This window comes from Salvelinus fontinalis, chromosome 13, assembly GCF_029448725.1.
Source record: "Salvelinus fontinalis isolate EN_2023a chromosome 13, ASM2944872v1, whole genome shotgun sequence".
Lineage (NCBI taxonomy): Eukaryota > Metazoa > Chordata > Actinopteri > Salmoniformes > Salmonidae > Salvelinus > Salvelinus fontinalis.
In genome coordinates this window covers 50,617,810-50,641,364 of record NC_074677.1, presented here as the reverse complement: position 1 = coordinate 50,641,364, position 23,555 = coordinate 50,617,810, and the positions used below count along the sequence as shown (strand labels likewise).

At 43.3% G+C, this 23,555-nt stretch overlaps 1 protein-coding gene across 1 annotated transcript in view; it reads left to right on the top strand.

Moving 5' to 3' along the window:
• The window catches only part of LOC129868896 (sodium/calcium exchanger 1-like), a 54,577-nt gene that overhangs the window by 9,972 nt on the left and 21,050 nt on the right, over window positions 1-23,555 (top strand). Inside the window, exons 3-4 of the mRNA XM_055943221.1 lie at window positions 18,263-19,672; window positions 19,891-20,408. Of these exons, the coding sequence (XP_055799196.1) occupies window positions 18,338-19,672; window positions 19,891-20,408 (1,853 nt within the window). The 5' untranslated portion in view covers window positions 18,263-18,337. The remainder of the gene's footprint in view (window positions 1-18,262; window positions 19,673-19,890; window positions 20,409-23,555) is intronic.

Sequence of the window (23,555 nt, the reverse complement as noted above, 5' to 3'; positions counted from 1 at the left end):
AAATACTAATTGAGTATATGTAAACTTCTGACCCAGTGGGAATGTGATGAAATAAATAAAAGCTTAAATAAATAATTCTCTCTGCTATTATTCTGACATTTCACATTCTTAAAATATAGTGGTGATCCTAACTGACCTAAGATAGGGATTTTTTATTATGATTAAATGTCAGAAATTGTGAAAAACTGAGTTTAAATGTATTTGGCTAAGGTGTATGTAAACTTCCGACTTCAGCGGTATGTACACTGAACAAAAATATAAACTCAAAATGTAAAATGTTGGTCCATTGTTTCACGAGCTGAAATAAAAGATCAGAGAAATGTTCCATTTGTACAAAAAGTTTATTTCTCTCAAATTTTGTGCACAGATTTGTTTACATCCCTGTCATTGATCATTTCTCATTTGTCAAGATAATCCATCCACCTGACAGGTGTGGAATATCAAGAAGCTGATTAAACAGCATGATCATTACACAGAGTGCCCCAGGGTGGCGGTGGGGTTATGATATGGGCAGGCATAAGCTACGGACAACGAACACAATTGCATTTTATTGATGCCAATTTGAATGCACAGAGATACGGTGACAAGATCCTGAGGCCCATTGTCGTGTCATTCATCAGCCGCCATCACCTCATGTTTCAGCATGATAATGCACGGCCCCATGTCGCAAGGATCTGTACACAATTCCTGGAAGCTGAAAATGTCCCAGTTCTTCTGTTGCTTGCATACTCACCAGGCATGTCACCTCATTGAGCATGTTTTGGATGCTCTGGATCGACGTGTTTGACAGTGTGTTCCAGTTCCCGCCGATATCCAGCAACTTCTCACAGCCATTGAAGAGGAGTGGGACAACTTTCCACAGGCCACAATCAACCGTCTGATCAACTCTATGCGAAGGAGATGTGTCGTGCTGCATGAGGCAAATGGTGGTCACACCAGATACTGACTGGTTTTCTGGTCCACGCCCCTACCTTTTCTTTAAGGTATCTGTGACCAACAGATGAATATCTGTATTTCCAGTCATGTGAAATCCATAGATAAGGGCCTAATGAATTTATTTCAATTGACTGATTTCCTTCTATGAACTGTAACCCAGTAAAATCTTTGAAATTGTTGCATGTTGCGTTTATATTTTTTGTTCAGTGTAATTCTCCACATTACTGCTGCCATGCATGTGATGTTGGTTCCCTGCCCCCTCCCTTTCCCCATCCACGACTTCAAAGTCAAGTCTTCAATCCCCCACTTCCCTCAGGAAGAGGTTTAAAAAATATTCTCTCACTCTCTGCCATTTCACTGTTCTCTCTTTCTTCTTTTGTCCCTCCCTCTGTGTTATCCGAATGTGCATGTTGTAGATAATAGGAAACCATTTTAAATTAGCTGAATGAAGAAGGGAAGATTTAAACCTCAGCTCTGTCACTCCATGAAGCAAAGCCTCATATATTTGAAATAAACAGTCTTGCCTGCCTTGGTTATCTCAGTGTTTTGTATTTACAGAAATTATGCCAAACAGTGAAAGGAAACATGACTCACTGGCTAGTGCTGAGCGATTAACCGAAATGTCTGTTATTTGTATTTTTTTAAACAACTAAATTGACTGATGTCAGTTAAATTATTTGAATTCCGTTTCGTTCCGTTTTTTTCTGTGAGCTCAATGCACACATCGCACAGTTTCTCTAGAGATAAATCCGATCCTTCTTGAACTGTGCGATGTAGTAGGGAGTTGTAGTTTTAAAAAGGCCAATATATCTACATAGTTTAGTGCATAAAACGTGGTAATTAACTACAATGAACACAATTGCGTGTCTACTTGTCCGGTCTGTGTTTCATTAGCCTGCTATGGAAGAGAGTACACTGCGCGATCGTGAGGTGATATAGAGAGCAGCTGTTGCTTCGCATCTTCACCTGAAAATACATGATATAACCTTACCCAAACCGACCGCGCGCGTGCGCAAATTGATTTTGTCACCCCACACCAAACGCGATCATGACACGCAGGTTGAAATATCAAAACAAACTCTGAACCAATTCTATTAATTTGTGGACAGGTCGAAAATCATTAAACATTTATTGCAATTTAGCTAGCTAGCTTGCAGTTGCTAGATAATTTGTCCTATTTAGCTAGCATGCTAGCTAATTTGTCCTGGAATATAAACGTTGAGTTGTTATTTTACCTGAAATGCACAAGGTTCTCTACTCTGACAATTAATCCACACATAAAACGATCAACCAAATCATTTCTAGTCATCTTTCAGTCACCCATGTTGGTATAACCAATGAGGAGATGGCATGTGGATATCTGCTTCTATAAACCAATGAGGAGATGGGAGAGGCAGGACTTGCACCACGTTCAGCATCACAAGTAGAACTGACTTCTATTTTAGCACTTGGCAACACAGACGCTCGTTGACGTGCGCGAGCACTGGGTGCAATAATTGAATAACATGTATGAGCAGTGTGGTCAGCATGTAAGTGATTGATATTTGGTATTCAGCAGTCATTAAAAAAACATCTTATTTACTTTGAAGAACTACAAAATAGTGATTTTTGGAATTAAATAAATATTTTATTAAGGTAAAAAGTGAACTGATAACAGTAATAACAGTAATGGGCAGCCCCTACCATCATGGGACTTGTTTTATTAATTGTTTTATTCTGTTTTGTTACAGCATTCAACCCACATAATGCATAGTGCATTTAATTAAAACAATTATTTTTTAAACTTTAAAAAAAATAATCAAACCATAACCTAACCCACCTCAAAAAGCACTTCTGGCTGAAGAATTATCTTGGAATAATAATGATTATTTGATATTGTATAGAGAGAGAGAGACTAGGCAAGTCAGTTAAGAACAAATTCTTATTTACAATGACGGCCTACCCCGGCAAAACCCTAACGGCGTGGGCCAATTGTGCGCCACCCTATCAGACTCCCAATCACAGCGGGTTGTGATTCCGTCTGGAATTGAACCAGGGTCTGTAGTGACGCCTCTAGCACTGAAGTGCCGTGCCTTAGATTGCTGCGTCACTTGGGAGCCCAATTCAAAATACTTGAATAAGTTATAGAACCCATTGCCCTTTATGGTTGTGAGGTCTGGAGTCCGCTCACCAACCAAGAATTCACAAAATGGGACAAACACCAAATTGAGACTTTGCATGCAGAATTCTGCAAAAATATCCTCTGTGTACAACGTAAATCACCAAATAATGTATGCAGAGCAGAAGGCCAATACCCGCTTATTATCAAAATCCAGAAAATAGCTGTTAAATTCTACAACCACCTAAAAGGAAGCGTTTCCCAAACCTTCCATAACAAAGCCATCACCTACAGAGAAATGAACCTGTAGAAGAGCCTCCTAAGCAAGCTGGTGCTGGGGCTCTGTTCACAAACACAAACGGACCCCACAGAGCCCCAGGACAGCAACACAATTAGACCCAACCAAATCACGAGAAAACAAGCGCACAGTTACTTGACACATTGGAAATAAAACAGAGAAAAACAGAGAAAACTAGAATGCTATTTGGCCCTAAATAGAGAGTACACAGTGGCAGAATACCTGATCACTGTGACTGACCCAAATTTAAGGAAATCTTTGACTATGTACAGACTCAGTGAGCGTAGCTTTTTTATTGAGAAAGCCCGCCAAAGGCAGACCTGGCTCTCAAGAGAAGACAGCCTATGTGCACACTGCCCATAAAATGTGGTGGAAACTGAGTTACACTTCCTAACCTCCTACTAAATGTGTGGTCATTTTTGTGGCCTGCTGGAGGTCATTTTGCAGGGCTCTGGCAGTGCTCCTCCTTGCACAAAGGCGGAGGTAGCGGTCCTGCTGCTGCATTGTTGCCCTCCTACGGCCTCCTCCACGTCTCCTGATGTACTGGCCTGTCTCCTGGTAGCGCCTCCATGCTCTGGACACTACGCTGACAGACACAGCAAACCTTCTTGCCACAGCTCGCATTGATGTGCCATCCTGGATGAGCTGCACTACCTGAGCCACTTGTGTGGGTTGTAGACTCCGTCTCATGCTAGCATTCCAGCATTAAAAAGTGACCAAAACATCAGCCAGGAAGCATAGGAACTGAGAAGTGGTCTGTGGTCACCACCTGCAGAACCACTCCTTTATTGGGGGTGTCTTGCTAATTGCCTATAATTTCCACCTTTTGTCTATTCCATTTGCACAACAGCATGTGAAATTTATTGTCAATCAGTGTTGCTTCCTAAGTGGACAGTTTGATTTCACAGAAGTGGGATTGACTTGGACTTACATTGTGTTGTTTAAGTGTTCCCTTTATTTCTTTGAGCAGTGTATTTCAGCTTTTATTTCTTTCATCACATTCCCACTGGGTCAGAAGTTTACATACACTCAATTAGTATTTGGTAGCATTGCCTTTAAATTGTTTAACTTGGGTCAAATGTTTCAATTAGCCTCCACAAGCTTCCCACAATAGTTGGGTGAATTTTGGCCCATTCCTCTTGACAGAGCTGGTGTAACTGAGTCAGGTTTGTAGGCCTCCTCGCTCATACACGCTTTTTCAGTTCTGCCCACAAATTTTCTATAGGATTGAGGTCAGGGCTTTGTGATGGCCACTCCAATACCTTGACTTTGTTGTCCTTAAGCCATTTTTCCACAACTTTGGAAGTATGCTTGTCCATTTGGAAGACACATTTGTGACCAAACTTTAACTTCCTGACTGATGTCTTGAGATGTTGCTTCAATATATCCACATAATTTTCCTCCCTCATGATGCCATCTATTTTGTGAAGTGCACCAGTCCCTCCTGCAGCAAAGCACCCCCACAACATGATGCTGTCACCCCCGTACTTCACGGTTGGGATGGTGTTCTTTGGCTTTGCAAGCCTCCCCCTTTCTCCTGCAAACATAACAATGGTCATTATGGCCAAACAGTTCTATTTTCTGTTTCATCAGACCATAGGATATTTCTCCAAAAAGTACGATCTTTGTTCCCATGTGCAGTTGCAAACCGTAGTCTGGCTTTTTAATGTCGGTTTTGGAGCAGTGGCTTCTTCCTTGCTAAGTGACCTTTCAGGTTATGTTGATATAGGACTCGTTTTCCTGTGGATATAGATACTTTTGTTCCTGTTTCCCCCAGCATCTTTACAAGGTCCTTTGCTGTTGTTCTGGGATTGATTTGCACTTTTCGCACCAAAGTACGTTCATCTCTAGGAGACAGAGCGCCTCTCCTTCCTGAGCGGTATGACGGCTGTGTGGTCCCATGGTGTTTATACTTGCGTACTATTGTTTGTACAGGTGAACGTGGTACCTTCAGGCATTTGGAAATTTCTCCCAAGGATGAAGCCGACTTGTGGAGGTCTACAATCTTTTTCTGAATCTTGGCTGATTTCTTTTGATTTTCCCATAATGTCAAGCAAAGAGGCACTGAGTTTGAAGGTAGGCCTTGAAATACATCCACAGGTACACCTCCAATTGACTCAAATTATGTCAATTAGCCTCTCAGAAGCTTCTAAAGCCATGACGTCATTTTCTGTAATTTTCCAAGCTTTTTAAAGGCACAGTCAACTTAGTGTATGTAACCTTCTGACCCACTGGAAATGCGATACAGTGAATTATAAGTGAAATAATCTCTCTGTAAACAATTGTTGGAAAAATTACTTGTGTCATGCACAAGTAATTTGTGCATGACACAAGTAACCGACTTGCCGAAACTATAGTTTGTTAACAAGAAATTTGTGGAGTGGTTGAAAAACTGAGTTTTAATGACTCCAACCTATGTGTATGTAAACTACCGACTTCAACTGTATTTTCACCCACATCTACCCACGTCTATGACTGTGCTTTCAACCATTTTAAAAGCACACCAAAGTTCAAATGGGAATACAATGTCAGATATGTTGTTTATTTATATATCAGATGTATGTGTTATGACTGTGCGACATGTAATAGCGGAACAAAATGGCCTGGATTGTAGTTGAGATTACATTAAAAGTACATGATACAAGTGATCAATGCCGTTCGATATTCTGCACAGATTATTACAGCAACTGTGAAGATGTCCACAGACCTGTGATGACAAGTATAGTTTCAGTACACAAGGAATGTGGCCATGGATGTGTTAGTCATTTTAAGGTTGAATGTTACATTATTTTGTAAGAAAGCTTCAGGCTGTTTACTGTATTGCAAAGGTAATATTGAACTGTGTTTGGTTGACAATGCAACCAAATATCAACCTGTAAAGGAGATGTATCTACTGTTTGGATAGTTCCACCTCTGCCACTGGCTTAATCCCATTCTTTAACTTGTATATTTGGTTAAATTGGAGATTTGAATCCAACATATAATCTGTTAACTTGTCAATAAATTAATAGAGGCTATGTTTTATATTGAAAATATTTACTGTATCTTCTGCTTCGATAATTCCATCTGTGGCACTGACTTTAATTCCAGCTGATGTCAACAAATTCATAATTGATATGCTGGATTCATGTCTCTATCTCAACCAAACATCAAAGTCAAATCAAATCAAACTTTAAATGTGGATTAAGTTTGATTAGATTTGATCCTATTCTTTAAATTTGATGTTTGGTTGTGATGGAGACTTGAATCCAACATATCAATTCATTTGTAGACACTAAACTGGATTTAAAAACACTAAACTGGAATTAAAGCCAGACTAAGTCAGTGGCACAGATGGAACTAGCCAAGCAGAAGATTCATCTCCTTCAAATGTTGATATTTGCTTTTTTTTTTTTATAGTTTGTTTTTATTGTAGGAACACAAAGAAAGTACAAATAAAGTAAAATAAAAGAACAAAAATGATCTGGCAGTTACAGTGCACTTCATACCTTCATCATCATATCATCATATTAGTTACATTAGCATCTTTGAATTAGAACTTTTCCAAGTATGAAACCCATTTCTACCAGTATTCCTGACCTCTCTCCTGTTGAGTTCTTAAAGCAAAGGTCATACGCTCCATGTGGTGTATTTCTTCTACAATGTCTATCCATTGTGTCACTGTGGGAGGGTCTTTTTGTAGCCATTTCCTAGTGATAGCCTTTTTACTGGCTACCAGTAGGACCTTCAAGAGGTACTTTTCTCTATTGTGTAAGTTATCTGGTATTTCACCCAAGTACAAAGAAATGAATGTTTGTTCTATGTCAAATCCCATTATTTTTCCAATGTTAGATCTTATTTCTCCCCAGTAAGTTTCGATTGCGGGGCAGGACCAAAAGATATGAGAGTGGTCCGCCCTCAATAGACCACATTCTCTCCAACAAGGGTGTGGTGAGCCAGTCTGTTTTGATTTCAGTTTAGGTGTTATGAAGAAACGTATAACATTCTTCCAACAGAATTCTCTCCATGACCTTGAGTTGGTGGAGCTTTGTTGAGTCTCTAATATGTTCAACCATGTTTCATCAGTTATTTCAATGTTAAGTTCCTCCTCCCATTTCTTTTTAATATAGTTTGTAGAATGTTTCTTTGAGGATTGAATACCCAAGTAGAGATTTTAAATCATTTTTTGTTACTCCCCAAGTTGTATGTGTTAGTGAATACTTGGATTAATTTTGGAGGTGCTCGAGGGTCAGTCACTTTTATCTCCCTTAAGAAATAGTGTCGGACTTGTAGGTATCTGTAAAAATCTTGTTTATCCAAGCCATGTTTTTTACATAAGTCCTGGAAGTTATCTAGGTTCCCATTCCTTATAATTGTACTGAATGATGTGATGCCTTTCTGCGTCCATTGTTTAAATCTGCTGTCCTGAGTTGCAGGGATGAAGCTGGGGTCGTATGCGGGCCAACTCAGCAGTTTAATCTCTCTGTCTAAATTATTTTGCTTAACTACCCTAAACCATGTCTTCAGAGAGAAATTAATCCACTGATTTTGTCTATTGTATATTTCTTTTACCATGTCCTTATTTCCCAAAACTGACTGTATGGGTATCCCTGTCAAAGTAGTCTCGATGTCTTTCCATTTGGATTCGTATTCTGAATTGCACCAACAAACCAGGGGTCTCAATTGGACTGACACATAATAATCTTTTAGGTTTGGTAAGGCCATACCCCCACAGTTTTTTGGTAATTTTAATGTTGTATATCTAGTTCTTGGTCTCTTACTGTTCCAGATAAACCTTGATATCTGTTTATCCCATTCCCTAAACTGTTTAGGTGGGATTTCTATGGGCAGTGATTGGAACAAATACAATAACCTCGGCAGGATGTTCATTTTGATTGTTTCAATTCTACTACTAAGATCTAAGGGAAGTGAGTTCCACCTGTCTAGGTCATCATATATTTTCTTGTTGATGTGATCGTAATTCATGCAATAAAGTTTGGGTGTATCTTTTGGTAGGTATACTCCAAGATATTTAATGGATGAAGAGGTCCAGGTGATGTTATACCTATTCTTCAGCTCTTCCTGTGGGGTATAATTATATACTAGGGCTTGGGTCTTGTGTACGTTAAGCACATACCCTGAATATGTTCCAAATGTTTGTAGAACATCCATCAATCTAGGTACGCTTGAGCCTGGGTCTTTAAGGAATAACAGAACGTCATCCGCATACATGCATATCTAATGTTCACTGTCTCTTATTGTTATTCCCTCTAAGGTTGGGTCCTGTCTTATTGCCTGTGCTAATGGTTCGAGGTACAAGGAGAAGAGCGTGGGTGAAAGATTACAGCCTTGTCTTGCCCCTCGCTCTAATTTGATCGTTCGTGTCAAATGTCCATTTATCTTTATTCTAGCGGTCGGACATGAATACAGTGTTTTGATGCACTGTATCACTTCTTTGTTGAAACCAAATCTTTTCATAACTTGGAATAGGTAATCCTATCCCACTGAATCAAATGCTTTTTCTGCATCTAGACTGATTAATATTGCACTTGTCTTATTCTGAGTAATGTGGTCCATGACATGTAGTGTTCTCCTTATATTGTCCTGTGTCTGCCTATTTTGTATGAAACCAGTTTGATCTCCGTCAATCAATTCTGGGATTATGTTCTCCATTCTTTTGGCTATTATTGATGCATATAGTTTATAATCTGTGTTAAGAATTGCGATAGGTCTATATGAACTGCATTCTTTCTTATCTTTACCCTCTTTTGGGATTACAGATATGATGGCCTCTCTCCATGACGGTGGGAGACCACCCTCCCTCAGAGTCCAGTTAAAACAGGCCTTAAGTAGAGGTGTTAGTTGTTCTCTGAAGGTCTTGAACCATTCTGAAGGGAAGCCATCAGTGCCTGGAGACTTGTTGACTTTTTGTTGAGATATTGCTTTATTAATTTCTTCGGTGGATATTTCTAAAGTTAGTCTATCATTTTGCTCTGTCCCAATTGAGGGGAGATCAAGTGAGTTCAAAAAGTGCTCTATTGTCTGTGCATCTGCCTTCTCTGGTTGCTTGTACAGATTTGTGTAATATGATTCAAATGCATTCTGTATTTCATCTAATTTGCATGTGATCTTTTTTGTTTTGGGGTCTTTTATTTTAAAAATGGTATTCTGTGCTTGTTGTTTCCTGAGTCTCCATGCTAGTAATTTGGTTGCCTTTGAGCCTGCTTCATAATATCGTTGTTTCAGGAACCTAAGCTTTTTCTCTACTTCTTCTCTATAAATCTGGTCAATTTCCTGTTTTACCTTTTGAATCTCTCGTAATATAAGAGGGTCTTTGTATTGACTATGAGATCGTTCTAAGTTTCTTAGGGTTTCCTGTAATTTCAGCAGTTTCTGTGCTTTAATCTTTTTCTTGAGAGACGATGTGGCTATGATTTTTCCTCTAATAACTGCCATAGCTGCATCCCACAGTATAGCAGGAGATACTTCCCCATTATCATTATTCTCCAGATAGATGTTCAATTCTGTCTTTGATTCCTTGAATGCTGGATCATTCAGCATGCTTGTATTAAGTCTCCATATAGTATTTCTTGGTTTGCTATCAAGGTGTAGAGTGAGGTAAACTCCATTATGATCTGATAAGTCGCTCTGCCCGATCCTACAATCCTTAAGCCTGTGTCTATCTGCACTGTACATAAAAAAAGTAGTCTAACCTGGAGTATTCAGTGTGGTGGGCTGAGTAAAAAGTATATTCCTTATCGGACTTGTGGGTGTCACGCCATACATCGAGCAGTCCTAGATCCTGCAGTATCCTATTGATCTTTTTGGCAACTAGGCTCATTTTCCTATTTTGATTTGTGCTGTCCAATTTTGAGTTTAGAATTGTGTTAAAATCCCCTCCACAGATAAGAGTGCCAGTGGTTTCTGTGGCAATTAAATCAAACACCTTCCCGTAGAAGACCATGTCACTCCCTGGGGGTGCGTATACATTAAATAATGTAACTTCCTTGTTATCCAGTTTACATTTAACAAGTATAAATCTACCCTCCTTGTCTTTTATTTCTGACATAAACTCAAAATTAACTGAATTTGGGATCAAGATTGCAACTCCCCTTCTACCCGTTTTGTAAGAAGAAAAAAAAGTGTTCCTATATCCCATTTTCTTTAGTTTCTTGTGTTCAGGTGTGGATAAGTGAGTTTCCTGCCAGAATAGTATGTCAACTCTCTCCCGTTTCATCTTTGCTATTACCTTACTTCTCTTGATGGCACTCCCCAGTCCGTTTACTTTGAGACCTATGACCTTAAATTCCCGATGATGCATCGATATATATATTTAAAAAAACCTGTGCACCATATCTGCCTGCTTATCATGAACCTAAAAATGAACGAAAATTCAAGAACGATAATAAAGTTAACCAAAGTGGGAAAGTACTTTGGTATTTGGACTCCCATGTCAGAGGACTGTCTCTTGCCACTGGGGTTTGAGGGGACCCCCGGGCCCCTCGGTCAGATATGAAAATGCATGACGTAGTCACAAACAAGACCTGGTGGAAGCGAAAATAATAAGGGCGCCTATTTCGTCGCTTATACACGTGGGTTAATGACAAGTGAAAACTATATCGGTCATGCGTGCATATCATGAATCCTCCCCTTGATATGCCCTTCTGTCGCCCCGTTGTCAATGTGTCATTAATCCTTAGCTAATATATATGTTATTAACGTGACGCTACTTAATGTGTTCATAAAGAACACATGGTTTGGGGTACTCACCCTTGTTCAGCATTGGGGGAAAATAGGGGAGATATTTTATCTATTGAAATGTCAACCGTAACAACCCAAAGTCTTAACAGCTGCGGCAACTATTAATTCTGTTAAATCCGATTCAGTGTCTTTCATCTTCCCGTTGGAAATGCCTGAGTCTCTCTCGGATGTGAACGTCCTCTCGCCGAGATGGTTTCCCTCTTTCTCCATGACCTTGCTTGTTGACAGCGATCCATGGGAGAGCCTGCTCGAGTCTTTCCGCTGGTGATGTCTCCTTTCTCCTGGCGGTATACTCCACTGGGAAGCCCCTTGACTTCAGGTCCTCAGCCGCCTCGTCTGCATGCTCGTATGTAACCGGGCCATTTTTCAGAAATACCCGCATTTTTGCCGGGTATGGTGTTTGGAAGCGAATACCCTTCTCTTTAAGTGCTTTCTTAATGGGGGTGTATTCTTTCCTTCTTTTCAGTATCTCTCGCGCGTAGTCATGATCAAAGAACACTTGTTGGCCTTGGAAATTAACAGGTTTTTTCCAGGTAGCATGTAAAACCTTCTCTTTGACTGAGAATTTTAGGAACCGTATTACTATGTGTAACAGTATAACTTTAAACCGTCCCCTCGCCCCGACACGGGCGCGAACCAGGGACCTTCTGCACACATCAACAACAGTCACCCACGAAGTGTCGTTACCCATCGCTCCACAAAAGCCACGGCCCTTGCAGAGCAAGGGGCAACACTACTTGTAGGTTTCAGAGCAAGTGACGTAACTGATTGAAACGCTAGTAGCGCGTACCCACTAACTAGCTAGCCATTTCACATCCGTTACACTCACCCCCCTTTCAACCTCCTCCTTTTCCGCAGCAACCAGTGATCCGGGTCAACAGCATCAATGTAACAGTATAACTTTAGTACGTCCCCTCGCCCCGACACGGGCGCGAACCAGGGACCCTCTGCACACATCAACAACGGTCGCCCACGAAGCATCATTACCCATCGCTCCACAAAGACTGAGGCCCTTGCAGAGCAAGGGGCAACACTACTTCTAGGTTTCAGAGCAAGTGACGTAACTGATTGAAACGCTAGTAGCGCGTACCCTCTAACTAGCTAGCCATTTCACATCCGTTACATATGGATCTTGGTGGGGCGCCGCTGGGGGGTTTTGAGGCCAGAGCTCGGTGTGCTATCTCGATCAAGTATGTCCTTGAATAGACCCTCCACGAAGTTGGGCATAGAGTCTTTTTCTGCGCCCGCTACTACGTTATAAAGTCTAATGTTGTTTCGACGTGAGAAACCTTCGAGTTCTGTCATTTTTGCCTGTAGTGCATGTTGGCTTTTCAGTGACTGTTCAAGTATTTCCTTGACTGCAAAGTTCCATGTGTCCGTTTCCCCAATGCGCTGTTCTGCGTCCCCCATTCTTGTAGATATGTTGTGAAGTTCTAATTTGTTTTCTTCCAGTTTCTGGTTAATGTCCTTCTTGAACTCATTTAGTTATTTTCTTACATCTTCTCGAAGTTCCTCTCGTAAGCCTGTGAGCGCCTCGCGCAATTCCTCCTTCATCACCTCACGAAATGAGGGTTCTTTTGCTGCTGCTATCTTATTTGCGCTAGCATTAGCCATTTCGGGTTCTTCGACGATTATATGTTCTGCTGTTTTGTTACGGGCTGTTGTTGTAGCTCCACGACCTTTTCCTGTTTTCCCCTTTTCCATTTTGCGTAAGTTATTATAATGCTCAGAGTAAATACTTGAATTTGGGGGGGAAATTCCCAACCGATGTGCAGTACGAAAAACTAGGCAGCCATTTCCTAAGTTGCGTCACCGGACAACCCGATATTTGCTTGTTTTGACAACCAAACACAATTCAATATCACTAAATGTCATTACTTTTTTAATCAGCCAGAGCTTGAAACCCTAGGCTATTGTTTTGTCTATTATTAGTTGAATTCTGGGTTGAATTGAAACAATAGCTGTTGATTGTTGAAGGCCTAAATATAATCATGTTATATGAGTGATGAAGTTTGGTCACATATAATTTGCTCTGTTAAACCTACCCTTTGGAATGTCTTCCATAGCAACAGTGAATATATCTCATTTTTAAGTGGAGATCTCTCAACAAGCATTCTCACCACAGCACATCGGTGATAGTCAGTGATAAATATTTTAGCTAAGCTTGGCTTGCTTAAAACCCTGGATGGGAGACCAAAGGGTAGCTGTAGGTAGATCAATTCTCCAGTAGGAGGTGCTGCCCAGCCTACTGCTTTTTGTCTGATATAGTGGATTTAATGTTGAAGATCGGACATTGTTTTAAAGGTACAAATTCACATATTTTAAGGTTTGTCCATGTTAAAATGTTTTTTTTGCCATGATGACATAATCCTGTGGTTGAAAATTCACCCTCAAAACAACAGTTTAAATGTATTACTTTTTTTCAAATCCAATGTATTTTCCACGTAGATTCCACGTCACAATAAGTTGAGTAATTACATTGAAACAACGTTGATTCAACCAGTTTGTGCTCAGTGGGATTCTCTAGTGTAAGAACCTCAGGGGTGATCTGCAGGTGTTCTGTAACTTCTCTCTAATGCTCCCTTCATTAGTATGCTGCTCCTCTCTCACCCCCCCTGCTATCTGCTGGCGGTGAGCAGCCCCACGATCTAACCTGGACAAATGACAATGCTATTATATTACATTGTTAGCTGACGTCAATGAGACAGCTACATTACTTGACCTTAAAGCGATCGTCTTCATGGTAAGTCTCAGTATTAGAATGTTGGCACTGAATCGATTTTCCGGTCTGGGGGCCATTATGAAAACTTCAAACATAAGAGTATATCAACGATCAGTTACTGTGTTGTATGATTTACATGATCTGTGTAGCATTGCTGGGGATAGCTGTCAGGAGGTAAATGAAGACAGAGGGGAGGTGTGCTAAATATTGACTTGGATAGACTGAAGAGGCAGAGGGAGGATACAGTGTCAATACAGTATTGACTGCTTTTGGTGCCCAAACCTAAACCCCCTTTCACACATCTGTTAATGTAGGTGGTTTGGTATGGTTTTGCAGTGTTCCATAGACTCATACAAAACAACAATGATAAAGAAATATTTTGGGTTTGAATTACCTTTGTGCTATTTCTACAGCTCTTTGCATCAATGCTAACTGAAATCTGTGGGTATGCCTGCAAGTCTATGTGAAAACAATACACCGCTTTTGCACAGTTATCCTAAAAATGTCAGATAGTAATTGAGTTGAAGGAATGAGGTACCAGTCTAGACACAGTTTAACATGGAGTGAAATTGAATCAATTTGTACGAGCATATTCTGCTCAAGAAAAATCTAAAATGGCACCACAACATTTATGGTTTGTGTGGTGTGCTCATGTTGTTTCAAACTCTTATTTGTTGTTGCTGGCCTGTCACCGTGGTTACTGATGGCGAATTCTGAGTGGAGGCAGAGAGAGACGATGGCTGGCTGGACTACTGATTAAACCTCTACCAGACACACAGCTGATGTCCAGTTCCGGGTCTGCTCTGAGTCTCTTAACCTAATATTCATGCAGTCATCTTCTTCTTGGCATCTTGTCATGTTATACAATTCTTTCCTCTTTGCTCTGAATGTTTTTGAGATGCAACAATTTAATCTTTGACCCCTCGACAGTGTGCCCCATTTGCTAAAGGTTTACATGCTTGAAGACACTTTCCTTGTTAAGGGTGCAAATCAATAAACCAAACCAATGGAAAGGTGCACAGAGGCTTAGATGTCCTTTCGATGTTACGCCGAGATCGTGTCCCTACCTGACCATTTGACTGCCAGTGACTGTGGACAGGGATGCTCACTGTTATTCAGATCACTGTTCCCTATCGTCCTGTCTCCTTAAATGGGAGTCAGTCATGGCATGTGCCATGTCCACAGAATGTTTTCACCTGTCAATCATTAGGGAACTCCAGCTGGTCTTCAGTCTCACACTACGTGGGCTATGTTGTATGGTAAGTAAAGAATAGAAGGCAAGGAAAAACACTATAATTCCCATCCAAGTAGTTGGAAGTACCAGGGAGAGCCATTGGAGTGCACAGGAAGGCTGATGAAAACATCAGTGCTCTGTGAATACAGGGCTGGATCCTTTCCACAGATCAGCGATGCTGGTCTGTTCACCCACCTTTGAGTTATCTCCTCTTTAGTGTGTAAACCGCCTTGGCCATATGCCCACTTACCCAGAGAGGCTGTTTCTGTTGTTATTGGTGGTACAATAACTGTTGGTGGTCTCATTGTTTGGAAACAAAGAAGCCCTGTAGTGCTGCTGATAGGGTTATGGTTAGGGTTAGGGTGATCATCGAAAGAGGTGGGCAACCGGTTAGGAGGGAGAGCACGTGGAGAGGTGGGGAATGGGGGAGGCTGGCACTAGGAGGTGAAAGGCTGTGGGCCACTGTACGGCTTGGAGGGACATGAGCTGCTGATGTGAGTGTACTGTACTGTTTGTGGAGAGAGAGAGGCTAAGGAAGCAGAGGCGTCCTTGGTCATCCATGCGTGATACAGGCTCTTATATAAAACACGCCTCAACCAGGACTTTTCAGGGATGAGAAAGAAAAAACACTTTCTCTTTCTGTGAACATTACTCATTACGCTGTTATTGTTACCACTGACTCTAGGCCACGGTTTAACACATTTGTTAAGCACCATAGACCGAGGCATTAAAAAGAACAAGGGTTAGTGTTTTCAATAAGTGTATTTCAAAGTGAACACCGTGCTCGGTATATTACAGAGTTAACATTGACAGTACAGCACAATGGGTAGTCAGTCACACAACAGAGAAGGGGTGAACCAGGAGCTGTTGGATGGGATGTTCAGAGAATAAAGTGCTAGTTGACAGCATCAGCTATTGTAACAGCAGCTGCAATGGCTTTTATACCACCAATAACACCAGAAACAGGGTTAAAGTAAGTGCAAATAGGAGATTAATCAGATGGGTAAACGACAGTGGTGCTCATCTGTAAAAATCGATAATTCAGCTTCTGGAGAGCTACTTACGTGGTCTGCTGGTTTTAATTGTCGTCCAGGCTTTAATTGATTAACCAGATATGTGGGTTGTAATGAACTCTATCACTTTAACTCCCCCATCACATTCTGATTGACCACTGGAACACCTAGCCTTAGGGAAAGACAAGGACTACTCCGTGGCTCCAGGACCAGGGATGCATTGCAGACCCTTCACTGATCTGCAGCTACTAAATCCAAATCAAATTGTATTGGTCATATACACATGGTTAGCAGATGTTAATGCGAGTGTAGCGAAATGCTTATGCTTCTAGATCTGACCGTGCAGCAGTATCTAACAGGTAATATCTAACAATTCCACAACAAAACTAATACACACAATCTAGTAAAGGAATGGGATAAGAATATATAAATATATAGATGAGCAGTGACAGAGCGGCTAAGATGCAATAGATAGTATAAGAATAGATATTGTAGGATACAGTATACAGTATATACATATGAGATAAGTAATGTGAGATATGTAAACATTCTTAAAGTGGCATTATTAGAGTGACTAGTGTGCCATATATTAAAGTGGCCAATGATATCAAGTCTGTAAGTAGGCAGCAGCCTCTCTGTGCTAGTGATGGCTATTTAACAGTCTGATGGCCTTGAGATAGAAGTTGTTTTTCAATCTCTCGGTCTCAGCTTTGATGCATCTGTACTGACCTCGCCTTCTGGATGGAAGCGGGGTGAACAGGCAGTGGCTCGGGTGGTTGCTGTCCTTGATGATCTTCCTGTGACATCGGGTGTTGTAGGTGTCCTGGAGGGCAGGTTGTTTGCCCCCGGTGATGCATTGTGCAGACCGTTCCACCCTCTGGAGAGCCCTGCGGTTGTTGACGGTGCAGTTGCTGTACCAGGCGGTGATACAGCCCGACAGGATGCTCTCAATTGTGCACCTGTAAAAGTTAGTGAGGGTTTTCGATGACAAGCCACATTTTTTAAGCCTCCTGAGGTTGAAGAGGCACTGTTGCGCCTTCTTCACAACACTGTCTGTGTGGGTGGACCATTTCAGTTTTTCGGTGATTTGTACACAGAGGAACTTAAAACATTCCATCTTTTCCACTGCTGTCCCATCGATGTGGATAGGGGGGTGCTCCCTCTGCTGTTTCCTGAAGTCCACAATCATCTCTTTTGTTTTGTTGACATTGACTGATAGGTTATTTTCCTGACAGCACACTCTGAGAGCCCTCACCTCCTCCCTGTAGGCTGTCTTGTCAATTGTTGGTAATCAAGCCTACCACTGTTGTGTCGTCTGCAAACTTGATGATTGAGTTGGAGGCGTGCGTGGCCACACAGTCGTGGGTGAACAGGGAGTACAGGAGGGGCTGAGCACGCACCACTGTGGGGCCTCAGTGTTGAGGATCAGCGGAGTGGAGATGTTGTTTCCTACCTTCACCACCTGGGGGCGGCCCGTCAGGAAGTCCAGGACCAAATTACACAGGGCGGGGTCGAGATCCAGGGTCTCAAGCTTAATGATGAGTTTGGAGGGTACTATGGTGTTGAATGCTGAGCTGTAGTCAATGAACAGCATTCTTACATTCCTCTTGTCCAGATGGGATAGGGCAGTGTGATGGCGATTGCATCGTCGGTGGACCTATTGGGGCGGAAAGCAAATTGAAGTGAGTCTAGGGTGACAGGTAGGGTAGAGGTGATATGATCCTTGACTAGTCTCTCAAAGCACTTCATGATGACAAAAGTGACTGGTACGGGGCGATAGTCATTTAGTTCAGTTACCTTTGCTTTCTTGGGAATAGGAACAATGGTGGTCATCTTGAAGCATGTAGGGACAGCAGACTGGGATAGGGAGAGATTGAATATGTCCGTAAACACACCAGCCAGCTGGTCTGCGGATGTTTTGAGGACACGGCTAGGGATGCCGTCTGAGCCGGCAGCCTTGCGAGGGTTAACACGTTTAAATATTTTATTCACGTCGGCCACAGAGAAGGAGAGCCCACAGTCTTTGGTAGCGGGCCGCGTCGGTGGCATTGTATTATCCTCAAAGCGGGAAAGAAGGTGTTTAGTTTGTCTGGAAGTAAGACGCCGATTTTCGCGACGGGGCTGGTTTTCTGTTCGTAATCCATGTAATACTAATGATCAATATTGTGTTTGTGCTAGTGTTGTCTGTAAGTCACTACACTTCTTCCCTTGTGTCTTCCAGAGGTGTCTGTTGAGACGTTAGACGTGAAGTGGATTGATCTCTGAAGCCAGCTGACTCGAATGTCCGGACGCCGGCATGTTACACACCCACATTCTGAGCCTTGCCTACCCCTCCTCCTCCTCCAGCCTCTCCACCTCCCTCTTACTCCTCTTCCTCCTGGGGCTTACCCACCTCTCTCAGGCTGGCTCAGACCATGCAGCACCCAGCAGCCCGCCCAGCAACTGCTCCGATGGAGACCCCTGCACTGAGGGCGTGGTCCTGCCCATGTGGAACCCTCAGAACCCGTCGGTGGGTGACAAGGTGGCACGGGCCATCGTCTACTTCGTGGCCCTCATCTACATGTTCCTGGGAATGTCCATTATCGCCGACCGCTTCATGTCTTCTATTGAGGTCATCACCTCTCAGGAGAAAGAGATCACCATCAAGAAGCCCAACGGAGAGACCACCACAGCCACTGTACGCATCTGGAACGAGACCGTATCCAACCTGACCCTGATGGCCCTAGGCTCGTCTGCCCCAGAGATCCTGCTGTCTGTCATCGAGGTGTGTGGCCACTCGTTTGAAGCAGGCTCCCTGGGCCCCAGCACCATCGTGGGCAGCGCAGCATTCAACATGTTCGTCATCATCGCCCTCTGCGTGCACGTGGTGCCAGAGAACGAGACACGCAGGATCAAGCACCTGAGGGTGTTCTTCGTCACGGCAACCTGGAGCATCTTCGCCTACATCTGGCTCTACCTGATCCTGGCTGTCATCTCCCCGGGGGAGGTGGAGGTGTGGGAGGCCGTGCTCACATTCATGTTCTTCCCCATCTGTGTGGTTCAGGCCTGGGTCGCGGACCGACGCCTGCTCTTCTACAAGTACATCCACAAGCGTTACCGTGTCGACAAGGCCCGCGGCATCATCATTGAGACAGAGGGGGACAGCATGTTCACCAAGATGGATGTGGAGATGGACGGCCAGGGGGGCAACTCCCACCCCCACCCCAAGGATGTGCTGGACAGCATGCTGGAGGGGGTGGAGGAGGGTGGAGGTCTGAACTCAGAAGAGGATGAGGCTCGGAGGGACATGGCCCGCACCCTGAAGGAGCTGAAACAGAGGCACCCAGAGAAGGACACAGAGCAGCTGATTGAGATGGCCAACTACCAGGTTCTGGTCCAGCAGCAGAAGAGCAGGGCCTTCTACCGCATCCAGGCCACACGCATGATGATCGGTGCTGGGAACATCCTGAAGAAGCATGCTGCCGACCAGGCCAGGAAGGTGGTGAGCTGCCATGAGGCCAGCGGACAGGAGGAGGACCCCCACACCATCTACCTGCAGTTTGAACCCTCCCACTACCAGTGCTTCGAGAACTGTAGCTCGCTCAAGCTGTCTGTTGGGCGCCATGGTGGTGAAAGCGGCTGCACAGTCAAGGTCAGTGGGGAGAAGCTACTCATATTTGTCTTTGTGATTTATTGTACTGTATAATGGAAAGATTATTATGTTGAAAATCACTCAAGCTAAATGTAATAATGGGAAAGGTTTTTAGATGAGAAGGGTCGAGCCAGGGGGCCATTTTCTCCAGTAATTACTCCTGTCTAGTGAATTAATTGAATCGTCATTGAGTTGGTTTTGTTCCTGGGTCACCTCAGGTGGACTACCGGACAGAGGATGGAACGGCCAACGCCGGCTCAGACTATGAATTTGCTGAGGGCACGCTGGTCTTCAAACCCGGTGAGACACTGAAGGAGATGACAGTGGGGGTTATTGATGACGACATCTTTGAAGAGGACGAGCACTTCTACGTGCACCTCAGCAACCCTCGCATCGTCCACCGTGCCGAGGTGGCCATCCTGGAGCCCAGCACCATCACCACCACCAGCAGTATGAGGAACCTCTCCCCCCACGTATCCCCCAAGGCCGCCCTGGGCAATGCCCACACTGCCACGGTAACCATCTATGACGACGACCACGCAGGCATCTTCACGTTTGAAGTAGAGTCTATGAGGGTGAGCGAGAGCGTGGGCACCATGCAGGTAAAGGTGCACCGGATGTCCGGGGCCAGGGGTAAAGTGGCCATCCCCTACCACACCCTGGAGGGCACCGCCAAGGCTGGGGAGGACTACGAGGAGGTGGCTGGGAAACTGGAGTTCCAGAACGACGAGACCATGTGAGTAACACCACTTCCTGTCGTGTACGCTGCTCTGCTGCTGATGGCAGTGTTGTGTGTTGCGTTACAGTATGATGGCAGTGTTGTGTGTTGCGTTACAGTATGATATTATATGGCCCATTTGTATGGTATAGAATATGGGGTATTCCACTCTTTTCTGGTTTTCTGTTCTACCTGATCATTAATTGCACCCACCTGGTGTCCCAGGTCTAAATCAGTCCCTGATTGGAGGGGAACAATGAAAGAATTAGTGAAACTGGCTTCTAGGTCCAGAGTTGAGTTTTGAGCGGTATAGCATTTTTAGCAGAATTGGAGAGGAAGAGGAGAGAGCCGTAGAGAGGGGATAAACAGCAGGAGATCTAACAGTGGGGCTGCGGTGTGGGGGACAGGGAGAGAGAGGAATGGGTAGTGATGAAAGGGAAGAAAACATGTAGCTATATTAGAACACTGTCGTTTCTATTGAGTTCATCAATTGTAATGGGATTTCGCCATTTTCATAGAGAAGGCAATATAGTGAAATGAAAGAGAGACCATAAAAATAAACTAAATGAATATTGCTGAAAAAGGTGTAGTCAAATATGTAAATGTGGTAAAATAAAGAATAGTGGACTGATTGAAGGAAGGGCAGTGGCTTTAGAAAATGAAAGGGGTTTGTGTGATGGTGATGATTTGAGTGATAATTTAGACTAGAGAAAAATTAGATAGATTTCGAGGTAGAGAGGCAGGTAAGAGGGCGGAAGGAGAGTTAGAGAGAGGATGAGAGTGCAAAGCAGTGTGTTTTAGCATTCATCTCTCACTGTAGGCAGGGTTGGCTGACTGATGAGGAAGAGAGCTCAGAGAGTGGTGTGTGGGCGGGTGCTTCATGGAATGTGTGACGAGAAAAGCGATGGTAATCATGGCTGGAAAAAAGTGTAGTGCGTATACGTGTGTTAGATGGGTGGGTGGAGGGACAGGTGCATGTGTTGTCTATTCTTCTGAGATGTGTGTGTGTGTATGTGAGTGTGTGTGTGTGTGTGTGTGCGTGCGTGCGTGCGGGTTGGTTGGTTGGTTGGCCGAGTAGCTGAGTGGGCAGGAGTATACGTTTCTGCATTCGAATGCAGATTTTGTGTAGTACAGTAAGTGAGAATTGACATTATTGTGTGTATGTGTTTGTGTGTGCTAGCGCAGCTATCTGTCAATGTTTTCTGCTGACCAGACAGATGAACCCTCTCTTCTAAACAGCGTAACAGACTCTAACTGTCTCTCCCTGGACAGTCACAACTCAAGTGGCCTGGCACTAGCCAGCACGAGTCCAGGGGGCTTTTTTGTGTGTGTGTGTGTGTGTGTGTGTGTGTGTGTGTGTGTGTGTGTGTGTGTGTGTGTGTGTGTGTGTGTGTGTGTGTGTGTGTGTGTGTGTGTGAGAGAGAGAGAGAGAGAGAGAGAGAGAGAGAGAGAGAGAGAGAGAGAGAGAGAGAGAGAGAGAGAGAGAGAGAGAGAGAGAGAGAGAGAGAGAGAGAGAGAGAGAGAGAGAGAGAGAGAGAGAGAGAGAGAGAGAGAGAGAGAGAGAGAGAGAGAGAGAGAGAGAGAGAGAGAGAGAGAGTAGGAAAGGAGGAGGCCAACTTTAACAGGCAAACTAACAAGGAGCCAAGATGGCTGAGTTTAAAATTGAAGCATTAAGTATACTGTGTGTTTGCCCTGCAGTTCTGAGCTCCAATCGATGCACTGGGATTTATACAGACAAACCTCTGATCCTAAAAACCAAATACAGAGAGATGTCACATTCCCTAGTTTTGTGGATTAGTGTGTGTCTGCTCTTCTCCTATTGGAGGTTGGAGAGGGAAAACAAGCATAAAACAATCCGATGAAAAAGGAAAGGAAACGGGGAAAGGGGCCAGTTATATAAGCAGAGATCTAACGGCTGGGAGAGAGAGAGACAGATGCTACATGGGGGATCAATACAGCCGTATTCCTCACTACTCTGACTCTACGGCTACACTAACTACTGGATCGATAACCACCTGAGCATTCTGATACACGCACGCACACACACACTCTCCACAGTGGCAGGGTCAGGGGTTAGTAGTGCTTTGAATGCAAATGAGTCTGTTTGAAATTCACCAGAGTGAACCAGAAGCTCTGAACTTATGGGCACACTTTGAAGACATTGAAAGAACACAGCGGTTTTGTTCTATTTAAGTAATACAGATCTTTAGGAGAGGTGAAAAGCATAGAGTTTTCACAGTAGATGTCAAAGGTTTCTTTCTCTCTTCTCATCTCTCTGTTCCTCTGTTCCCTGTCCTTATTTCTTATTCTGTACTGCCTCATATCTCCCCATGCCTCTCGTCTGGCAGTCATTTGGAATAGCAATTACACTCTGTTACCTAGCTACGTAAATGAGTTAGGACACTCACAGTATGGGGAAAAACACAGATACTGCAGCTATAGTGTTTAATACATTCAAATCCTAATCCACATAATCATATTCCCTCATTTTAGCTGGTCTTTTTGATGTGTTAACCAAATCCTCTACTCTGGATTCAGCCAAAAGACTGATACTGTATACGCTCTCACACATGAATAAACAAATTCAGTAGCGCAAGTACGCACACTCGTACACACCGCATTGTGTTAATTGGACGGATGATATTATCTCACCAGAGGGAGGGGATACCTGAAGAGAAACAGGTATTATTCTGCCACCTCCAATAACGACACTTGTATTACTTTTCTTAATGAAGGGAATTACAGATTGACTGGGGAATTTTTTCCCCCCCCATGATAGTGACAGCTTTGATTAGTATTTGCAGTCTGTTTTATTTTGTTTTCATCCGTTTGCTCACTCTCACAGCCGAGATCAAACGGCGGCTCAGATCACACGCTGTCTTTTGCCAAAGCACTGAAACCTAATCGCCTCTAATCCCTACGCCATCAGGTGCAGCTGCAGTGATGAGCAACTCTATTTCTCTGCCAAAACCAAACGTGTCGTTACATTGGCGATGTATCGGATGTCACAAATCAGGAGAGGTGTCAGACCACTTTGATTGATTCATCTGTTTTATTTTCATTGTATTTACATTGTGAATGTTTTGGGCTTATGGTGAGATGTTCAATGGTGTGTCCAATTTCACAGCCTCCTGTGTAAGTAGAGCAGGAAGCAAACGCATAACA